The sequence below is a fragment of the Mauremys reevesii genome, linkage group 13 (assembly GCF_016161935.1).
Source record: "Mauremys reevesii isolate NIE-2019 linkage group 13, ASM1616193v1, whole genome shotgun sequence".
Taxonomy (NCBI): domain Eukaryota; kingdom Metazoa; phylum Chordata; order Testudines; family Geoemydidae; genus Mauremys; species Mauremys reevesii.
In genome coordinates this window covers 47,647,022-47,657,662 of record NC_052635.1, presented here as the reverse complement: position 1 = coordinate 47,657,662, position 10,641 = coordinate 47,647,022, and the positions used below count along the sequence as shown (strand labels likewise).

The 10,641-nt window shown below is 52.2% G+C and overlaps 1 protein-coding gene across 1 annotated transcript in view; it reads left to right on the top strand.

Moving 5' to 3' along the window:
* Positions 1 to 509: 509 nt before the first annotated feature.
* NOL4L (nucleolar protein 4 like) overlaps positions 510 to 10,641 on the top strand; it is a 96,773-nt gene continuing 86,641 nt past the window's right edge. The window contains exon 1 of the mRNA XM_039498362.1: positions 510 to 815. Within this exon, the coding sequence (XP_039354296.1) occupies positions 510 to 815 (306 nt within the window). The remainder of the gene's footprint in view (positions 816 to 10,641) is intronic.

Here is a 10,641-nt window from a genome sequence, read left to right as displayed (position 1 = left end):
CACCGGGCGCCCCCTTCCCCCATGTGCCGCCTTGCCCAGCCCCCCCCCCCCACGCCGCTGCCCGCGGTCCGGCCCCAGGCGGGTAGCGCCGACCCCTGCGCCCCTGGGCCGGGAGGGGCGGTAAGGGCGGCCGCGCCGCGGCTCTAACAGGTGGGATCCCGCGGAGAGGAGGAGGCGGCCGGAGGGGGGCGGAGGAGGCAGGGACGGGCGGGGGGAGGGAGGGGGACGAGCCGGAGCCGCCTGTGATCCTGTGACAGGAGCGGCTGCTGCTGCTGCTGGCGCCGCCGGTGCCTCCCTCTGCCCGGCTCGCTGGGTCGCTGTCCGGCTGCCGCGCTCCCTCCACGCCTGCCCCGCAGCGGCCCCTCCCGGGGACTCGCCCCCGCAGCCCGTCCCGACTCCATCCCCGCCGGCCGGCCGGGCAGGGCGCAGCGCAGCGCAGCGCAGGGGCCGGCCGGGCTCGCTGCCGTCTCCAGCCCGGGACAGGGGGTCGGGCGCTGCCTCCGGCCGGGATGCCGAAGCCCCCGCTGCTGCTGCGGGGGAGCCGCCCCGGGGACAGCGAGCTGGGGCGGCAGTTCCGGGACTGGTGCCTCCGCACCTACGGGGACTCGGCCAAAACCAAGACGGTGACCCGGAGCAAGTACCAGCGCATCGCCGAGGTGCTGCAGGGGGGGGCCGGCTCGGGCACCGGCTCCGGCGGGGGGGAGAAAGGCAAGTTCCAGTTCTGGGTCCGGTCCAAGGGCTTCCGGCTGGGAAGCGGCACCCGGGAGGCGGCGAAGATGGGTCAAGTGGTGTATGTGCCGGTGAAAACGGGAACGGTTAGTGCGCTCTGTGCCCCGGGGGCTCGGTGTCTGTCTGTCTGTCTCGTGTCTGTGTGTCCTTCCCTCCCGCAGCCTGCAGCCCAGGGGCTGGGGCCCAGCGCAGGGGAGAGACCCGAGGTGGGGCAGCCCCCCCAGCATCCCCCTCCTCCCCGCCAGCCATCCCGGCCCCTGTCCCATCAGCACTAGCTGGCACATCCCAGACACACAGCAGGGTGCAAATGATCGCGCATGCCCCATGGGACACCCCGAGCGCCCCATTAGAAAATAGCCGCCCCACGCCCCTGTCTGGACAGGTCCAGCCAACCCCCCCCCCCCCCCAGCCCAGTGCGCTGAGTTGCAGACAAACCCCCTCTTGGGGGGCGTGGGGCGGCTAGGGCTGCCCGCCCCTCCCAGCCGCCGCGCAGGGGCTGAATGGGGCAGTGGTGGCGGGTCCAGCTGAGGCGGACCCCTCCCCACCCCTGTCCGATCACGTCCAACCTGAGCTTCCCATCCGCCACCCACCCATGCGCGGCTAGGCGCGGGCCAGCCCCGGCTGGGCAGGGCCAGCCTGTCTCCCAGCAGCTGGTCTAGCAACGGGGGGAGGATGCAGATTAGGTCAGACACCCAGTCCGGGGGAGGAAAACCCCCCCACACACCCTCCCCTCCTGCCCCATCCGGTCCAGCCGGTACCTCCCAGCTGCTGAGCAGGGAAGAAGAGGGGCGGTAGGTCCCTCTTTTAGGGTGGGCGGGAGGAGATCCCTCCCCCCATCCCAGGCCACTGCACCTGCCCCCCCGCCCCGCGATGGGTGCAGACTAGCAGAGAGCTCCGGGCTGGGTGTCAGTCTCTGGCGGGTGCAAACGAGGGCCAGACTCTGCGGTTCCCGGGCAGCCCACGCGGCGGGGAGGGGGGGGGCCCTTGCACACACCCCAGCCCCCCCTCCCCCCGCAGGTCCTGCCCGATCACGCTCGCCCTGCATTTCCCACCCACCCCGTGACCGCAGGCCGCTTTGCAGCCAAGGGCAGAGTGGGGGCGGGGGGCACCCCCCCCCCCGCCCGCCTCCCTGGGCCAGGCCGCCTGCCCCCGCCCCGCTGACCCGGGCGCAGGCTGGAGCCCAGCCCCGCTGGGCCCTGGGAGCGCGCCCCTCCCCCCTCGGCAGGCTGCTGTCCCGCGGCGCCGCTGGTTATCCCGGGCCGGGGTGGGGGAGGGCAGAGCCTGGAGCGGGGCCGTGCCCACGCCGCCTGCCCGCGGGCTGCTGTCCCGGGAAACTCCCCCGCTGGAGCCTCATTGTTCCCTGCCCTGCTGGGGCGACGGCGCAGGGCAGAGCCCGGCTCCCCCTCCCCCCGCCTCCCAGCAGGCTGCTGTCCCGGCCGGGGAAGAGCCAGCCCCGCTGGAGCCATTGTTCCCTGTCCTGCCCGGCCCGGCCGGGGGGCGCGCCAGCCGCCGCCTGCCCGCGCCCCCGCGGCAGGGGCCGTTTCACTTCCAGCTGGTGGGAGCAGGAGGTGACCCCTGTGCGCGGGAGGGGGGGGCTCCCGCTCCGCCGGGGGGTGGGGCACCATGGGGCTCGCTCGCTGGGAACTCCCTCCCCGTCCTTTGCACCATCTGCCCCAGCGCGTCGGCGCCTGGCAGCCCAGCCCAGCCCAGCCCAGGGGGGCTGTGGTTACGGAGCGCACTGGGGCGTGTGTCCCCGCTCCCGCCCCCGCCCCGCGCGGGGAGCCGCTGGCCGGGCCTGCCCACGGGGAGCCTGCGCCCCAGGAAGGTGGGCAGAGCTGGGCTCGGGGTGGTGTGGGCTGGGCTTTTCCCCCTCGCTGCTGCTGCTGCTGCTGGTGCTGCTCTGAGGGTGCAGTGTTTTCCGTGCACACGCACACAGACTCCAGCATTGATAGGGCTGGAGGATGCTGCCATTGAGGGCAGCCCATCTGTGGCAAATGCTTCTAAACGCACTATTTACTTCCCATCTGGCCTGCCTCACTCCTGCGGGAGGGGGAAGGGTCAGGGTTGCTTCTTTTTTCCCCTCCCTAGGGCACAGAGGCTGCTTCTCTCTTTCTAGCCCCTCCACCCCAAATGTCTTTTAATTTTTGGGAGACAGCCCACTCCGCACAACAGCCCCTCCCCCCCAAAGCCACCCAACCCTGATTTGGCTGAGGTAGTGAGAAACACCCCCTCCCAGACAGTGCACAGCGTAATCCCCCCCCCCGCCCGCCGCCTCTCAATTTCACTAGCTACTCGGTGTACAGGCCCAGAGCTTTCCAATGCTGCAGAGTCATGGTACCCCAGAGAGGCCATGCCAGACTCCCTAAACCCTGCCGTTAATTAGTGAGACACCCCTTCCCTTTGTGGTGCACAACCAGGTCCTTACACCTGATGGCTCAGCGAGACTAGTGCAGGCACCTGGCTCCCTAAAAGCCTCATGTCCTGATGAAGTCTCAACAGGGAGAGTATCTAGACCCCCAACTCCTCTATTACAGCCCCTGCAGGCTACATGCTAGACACACCTAGACTTCCATAAATCAACAAACAAAAAATAGGCAGACCCTCAGGAGACAGCTGAATTTTCAATGGGACCATATAGCACATTTGCCAGAGGCTGTAATACTGTAAGAAGTGAAAACTGGGGGCCCTGTAAAGAGACTGGCTGCAGGAAAGACCCATCACTGCTGCTCCCCCTTAAATCTTAAGGTGTCAAGTCTGTAGAAGTTGTTTGTTCTCCCCCCCCCCCTTGTTGGCTCAGTTACTTAAGAGGAACCATTATGTTGTAAATCCAGTGAAAGATTTTGAGCTGATGCATTTGCTATTTTTTGTTTTGTTTGAAACATCTCTGAAAATTTAAAAATAACTTGACAGGGTTTTTCTTTAGTTGGTGATAATTCAGTGATTCGGTATCTTCCAGTGGTCTTTGCTAGTTTTGTATAGATGGGTGCATTTCATTATTCACTATGTGCAGTCAGATAATTTATGAAGCTGATACTAGCATTCAGCTCAACAATAAAGTGCATGTTCTGGTTTATCTTCATTCTGTTGCTCTTTCCAAACACTTCTGGGCTGGTGTTTCAATTGGCTTCCCCCTCATCATGCTACTCATCTATCTGACACCTCTTGTTCTGCCCCATCTTCCTTCTCCAAGTGTATCTGTCAAAGACTTAATGTGCTCAGGACTGTCCTGAGACTTGGGACCCAGGGAAAGAATAAGCATAGCCAAAATGCAGCTGGGGTGAGAGGGGGAGGGGATTCTGCATGCTGCTGTACAGTATCTGCAGATTGTCACAGGAAATATGAAGTACCGTGAGTGAAAAGTTGAGAAGAGCTAAAGAATGTGTGGAGGGCACTAGTGGGGTTAAGGTCTTTCCTTCTAATGACGGAGTCAGGGCCACTCCTGTTCTGAAGGGGATGAGGGGTTATTAGTGTCCCTTTTGACCTTGTTTATTCCTAATTGACATAAGTGTTTTCTGTGCAATTGTGGCTAAAACACGATTAACATGTGGTTCTTTTCTCTCTTGAGTAACTTTCCCTTGCCCTCCTTCAGGCCTCTTATCAGAGCAGGCCTAATCAGATTTGGGTGGTTTGAAAAATAGGACTGTACAGTGAGAAGGGGGCATCTGCCTTAGGTGATGTGATGGTCACAGCAGATGGTGGTCTTTTTATTGACAAATGGGTTGGGAATAGAGGCAGCAGTGAGGTCTGGCACAAGGAGTTTGGATTTCCCTTTCCCAGATGAGTGTCCTGAAGATTCAAGTCATTTAAGACACACAACAAAAAACAAAGAAACGAGGTCCTAGTCAGTGCAGGAAATTTGGTACCTTCCTGGCAGCATAACAAGCCTATTCAGATATTAGTTAGATTGTAAGCTCTTTGGGCAGGGACTTAAAAAAATATCTATACAGAATGCCTAGCACAGGGGTCGGCAACTGTTCAGAAGTGCTGTGCCGAGTCTTCATTTATTCACTCTAATTTAAGGTTTCGTGTGCCGGTCATACATTTCAATGTTTTTAGAAGGTCTCTTTCTATAAGTCTATAATATATAACTAAACTATTGTTGTATGTAAAGTAAATAAGGCTTTAAAATGTTTAAGAAGCTTCATTTAAAATTAAAATGCAGAGCCCCCTGGACTGGTGGCCAGGATCTAGGCAGTGTGAGTGCCACTGAAAATCAGCTCACGTGCTGCCTTTGGCACCCGTACCGTAGGTTGCCTACCCCTGGCCTAGCACAATGGGATCTCAGTGTGCTACTGCAATACAAACAACAGGTATCCTGCAATTCCTAAGTGCACCCTTGCACTGCTCAACTATATAAATTATAATAGGCTGATGTGTTGCTGGTATGTTAGTACCAGTGTAGCAATGCTTGAACCTCAGCGTCCATTAGCCAGCTGGCCTTGTATATCTCTGATCTTGCCTCAAAACCATGAGAGTATGTGTTCATGATGGGGAGTTAAAATGTGGCTTTTAGTATAGTCTCATGTTTCTCTTGCCCCAAGTATTTAGTGTCCTTTGGACAGAGTTTTCCTACAGATGTATGTTGAGATGGAGATATTGTGTAAGGAAAAATACGACATTTTTAGTGACAGCTGGAGGTGTTGATTTGTTTTCATGTAGCACCAGGTGTTAGGGGAAAGGTTAGACCCAGCCTTTGGTTTGGGCATTAGCTGCAGGAGTGGATATGCACACTTTGTAAATCAGTGCTATACTTCACCCTGCATGGTGTGCGCTTGTCACAGCTATGGAACATTGGCCAACCTAGCAGGATATATTCATTCTGGCAGCCTGTGATATGGGCTACAAGAGTGAGTCAAATTGGACTGCAAGATGGGACGTGGGAAAGCCTCACATTAGACGGACCCTTTGGGTGCTGCACAGGGCTCTGGGAGCCTCTATGGCAGTACATGCATTTGCTTTTCCCCTCCTTTGCCTCCTCTTACCCCTGCAGAGCTTGATAAACGGTTCCAGGGTTAATTCCAGACACTAATAAAAGGCTGAGGGCATTTGTGATGGTGGGGTTTTATTGACTTAGATGCAGAGCCCTCCTAGATATTTCAAGGCAGACTCCCCAGAAAGTAGAGGTGTTTTGAAATAATCCCAGAATGACACATTTGGAGACCCCTCAAGAAAGATACTAGACTAGGAGTGAAGCATAATAAACAGAGGACAGAGACCAAGAGGGGAATGGATGGCGGCCTTTCATCAACAGCAGAAAAATCACTGTGGATACTCTATAAAGCCGACCATTACAACATATGCCTAAAAACTTCATTTCTGCATGAAAACTAAAAAACAGTAGATCTCAGGATGGTACAGCATAGTAGGAGCAAGCTAGATTTAGGAAGCCAGACTTGTAGAAAGGAGGCAGACCTAATGGTTAATAGAGGTCCCTTTTTTCCTGGTACAAGTATTCCCTAAAGTTGTCATTTGGTGCCCCCAAAAAACCACACTGGCATAACCTTTGAGAACTTTAGTCTACTAAAGTTTTCACTGATATAGCTAACAGCTCAGGTTTTCTGTGATCTTCATTTGGTCTGGATTAAAAAACAATAACAAAGATTATTGAAATGAAAGACAGGTGTGCAAATGGATCCCAAGACATGAGCTGAGAAATGGCCTATTATTTAACACAAAGGGTCTTCACCCTCCATGAAAAGTCTGAGGGCGAGGATGCACTGTGGGTCTGATTTTTCCCAAATAATTGATGAGTAGCTTCACATTTAGAAGTGCACTTGACAGTTTGGCACAATACTGACAAAATGCATGAGCCTGTAAACCAAGTCCAGTGCGACCCCAGAATACCAGCCTATAACACTTCCAGATTCAGCTCTTTGTGTCTGCACAGGATCGATTGCAATTTTTACCCTCAGCAGTTTTCAGGAATAAGAGTCACATTAATGAAGGACTCATTCTTGGTGAGATTCTCAGGGTTCTTGGTTAAAGTTCACTGGTGAGCAGCAATAGTCTCTGATATATTTGCAGGCTGAATTTACACAGCCTTGTCTTTCTATGTGTGTATAAAGAGAATTGACAGTTTTGGAGAATGAAGTTCTCTATCCATAAGAGTGAGCATGGCTAGTGGCAGTGCCAACTGGACCTCCGTCCTGACCTGCTGAATCACTAGGAGATCAATCTCCATGGCTCATTCGGTCCTTGGCCTCTCTGCCAAGATTTCCAACAGGTTCCCTGTTAGTAGCAATTGTGTTGGTTAGTTTTGTGACATGCATATGGTCCAGTTCCCATCAGAGACCCCAAAACAGTCATCAGGTGGTAACAATTTTTGGTCTCTACCACCAACTTGGGCTACAGGTGAACTTGCAACCTACAAGGGAAAGGTTCTATGACCCATCATTAGTTCACTAAGCCATCCAGTCCTCTAGCTCTGACTGACTGAACAATTTTAAAAGAAAAATACAGACCCTTATCTAAATTGTGCATCCTACACAACTCCATTGATTTCATTGGTGTTGCATAGGGTATAACAGGCAGGATCTGGATCTGAGACAAGGAGCTCCCTCCCAGCCCCCCCCCCCCCCCCCCAAACTAGTCAAGTCATTTGGTTCTATCACTTGAAATTAACACAACAAACTTGCTCTCAGATTTAGGGCTCTTGATTGGCATTGATTTAAAGAAGAAAAAAAAGCAACCAAGCACAAAACTTTTGTAAAGGCCTGTTACAAAAAAGTTAAAATGAAGAGAAAGAAAATCCAGCTCCAATCAGAAACACCATTGTTTAAATTGTGCAAGCTACAGGCAGTGTTTGAGAAGGGAGAAAGGGGACTGAGCATGCTTGAAGCAATAGGAAGGAAGAGACCCTGTATATATAAGCATAATTCAGGCCTCCCTCTCCACGCAATCTTTCCAGACTCCTGACCCAAAGGAGCTTTCCCATATTTTAAGCAGGAAGGTGATTCAGTCACTGGTACAGGATGGCAGCAAAGCCCAGTGGAGGCCACTAAAACTTGTTTCACGGGGAGCCCTTTCAGGGTCTGTTTGCCCAAACCATTATCAACATGAGTCTCTCAGGTAAACCAAAAGAAATGATACTGTTTTTGCTGTTAAATTAGAGCAGACATGAATAGTGTGTAAATTTACTTTGTGGACAAACAAATGTCTGAGAAGGCGCAAAGATGGATGGAGGGGTATTAATGGAGGTTCCGTTTATCCACCTGTGTTGACTTTTTAGCTTCATAGAAACTTGTCTGCATTGCTTTGACAGCAAAATGTATATTTATTTCTCTTTGTCTTTAGCACAAATTAGCAATTACCTTTCCCTGCTCTCATATTAGCTGTGCCCTTCCCTGGAGAACTGCATTGAGGATGGGCCAAAGCCACCACTGAGTTTCAGTGTCCCGTCAGTCTAATTAGCTGATTGTAGCAATGGGTGGTACAGAGGGGGCCTATTGGCCAGAATCAGCTTCTTTATAGGAACACTGCTGACTTCCACTCTTAGCATGGTTGCCAACAAAACAGCAATTTATTTAAAAAGAAAATAGCTGCAGTGTGTGTGTGTGCATATGTATGTGCATGTGTGCAGGGGGTGGGGAGGAGTGTCACTAGCTTTAGGGATATGGAGTAGCATTTTTCTTTATTGTGTAGTATGGGAACATCCATCAGTCACTCAGTGTTGAAAAGAGGTTGGTTAAGTTTTACCACCATGGTGCACGACTCTTCAGAGAAGGAGGATTCAGGAATAGATGCAATATAAATATTTTCTTTCAATGATTGTGCAGTGTTGGCTTGACAATCCAGGAGGACAAGGTTCTCTGCTCACACACTAGAAGTAGCATGGACAGCCTTTATGCTAGTTTCCCCCACACTGGCTGCCTACAGACCTTAATCCTGATCTGGAGGGACCACTGCCGAGTGGAAGAGGGTAGTTCAGTCTCCGTGGCCAATTCAGTCCATGGCTCTCTGGTGAGATTGCTAGATGTAGTGGTTGTTTCACAGTGTGGACATCAAGCCCACATCTCCCGAGCCAGTAAACAGCAAACCAAACCCCAAAACTTGTTGGTGACTCTACTAGTCTGAGATGGATTTGAGTGAATGACCTAGAAACAAAAGGCTCCGTATCTTAATACCAGTCCCCATCCCCACTACCTAGAGTCATCCAGTCACCTGTCTTGTCTAGATATCTAAAGACCTCTAGGTTCTGGTGCTGCAGGTATCATCCCTTTGATCCTGGATTTCAGCGGGCAGCAGAGCATTGCTGTTTTGAATCTTGCAGCATTAGGAATAAGAAGCCAGCGTTGCTGCAGGGCTGTGTGTGTTTCTGCACCCTCCCACCTCCACCCCTTTCCTTACAAACGCTTAAAGATTCTCTATTCCCATCATCAGTTTTGATGCCTGTGGAGTGGCTCCCCTAACTGGAACCATGTGATTTTTCATGAGATCTGACTAGCTGTGGAGAAAAGCTGCCTGCATTTTCTCACCTGCATAGTGTGTTTTGATCCAGCAAAAGCCCTTGAGCTGGTGACAAAGGTCTGAATGTGGGCTGGAAAGTACAGTCCTGTCTCTTAGCAACTGGTTCCTACCTCTGAGCTCGCTGAGCTTGTGTGGGACAGAGAGCATCAGTCATGCTTCTGCTGTACCAGGAAAGCGCTGAGCAGGGGATGGAGGAGGCCTGCCTCAGCCACAGCCAGCACAGTTGCAGAGGCTCAGGCTTTTCTAACACAAGCAGTTGTCTGCAAGCCCTAATCAAAGCTCCAGTTTAATTGCTTTCCTCCTGCCCTGTCTCTTCAAGGTAAACAGATAGCCTACTGGCTGGCCGTGGGAGGCTGTATGCCAGCTACCTGGAGAGAGGTTATTCTGCATTATTGATGCCTTTTTGGTTTTACTGGGGGAGGGACACAGCCCATTTATTTCTAGAAAAATAAGATATCATGAGGTCTTTCCCTGAACTTCCCTGCTCCTTCCTTAGGAATCCCCTCTCCCTTCCTTGGTTCTCAGAGACATCTGCATTGGTCATTCCCTGTTCTGCTATTTTACCCTCCCATCTCCTCCCCCAAACCAGAGGTGATTCCTCTTTAGCAAGTATTCAGAGTCTTTTGCATCTCAAACCCTGTTTCTTAAACATTTTCATTAATCCCTTGCTTCATCCTAATTAACCTGCCAATTGGCCCCTCTGGAGTCTTCACTTCTCCTGCAAAGCTTCTGTTTGTACAAAGTATAACCTGTCAGCTGCCAATTTATTTTCCATGGGGAGGGCAGATTATTGTAATTGTCTGTCTTCTCTTCCCCATTTGGATTGCCTTCTCCCCATATACTCTACCTCCTTCTCTCAATAACAGTCATGTTTCAAAGACAAACCTCACAAAAAGCTAAAGAACAGCCCGTTTTATGGCTGCCATACAGCCCATGTGCCTACCCTATTCTGGCTTAGTCGTTGCATGAATATGGCCCCACAGCACTGGAGTGTTTCAGATCTGGGGGAAGGGGTCTTTATAGCTGGATTACCAGGTTATAGCAGTCAGCGTTGTGTAGCATGCTAGAGTTCTGTTTTCCTCACCTTCTTAGCCTAGCATGTATAGATTCAAAGATTCCAAGGCCAGAAGGGACCATGGTGATTATCTGACCTAACCTCCTATATAATACAGGCCATACAACTTCCCCAAAATAATTCCTAGGGCAGATCTTTTAGAAAAACATCCAGTCTTGATTTAAAAATTTCCAGTTATGAAGAGTCACCACAAACCTTGGTAAACTGTTCTAATGGTTAATTACTGTCACTGTTAAAAATTGACACCTTCTTTCCAGTATGAATTTGTCTAGCTTCAGCTTCCAGCCACTGGTTCGTGTTACAACTTTCTCAGCTAGCCTGAAGAGCCCATTATTAAATATTTGTTCCCCATGTAGGTACTTATTGTCTTT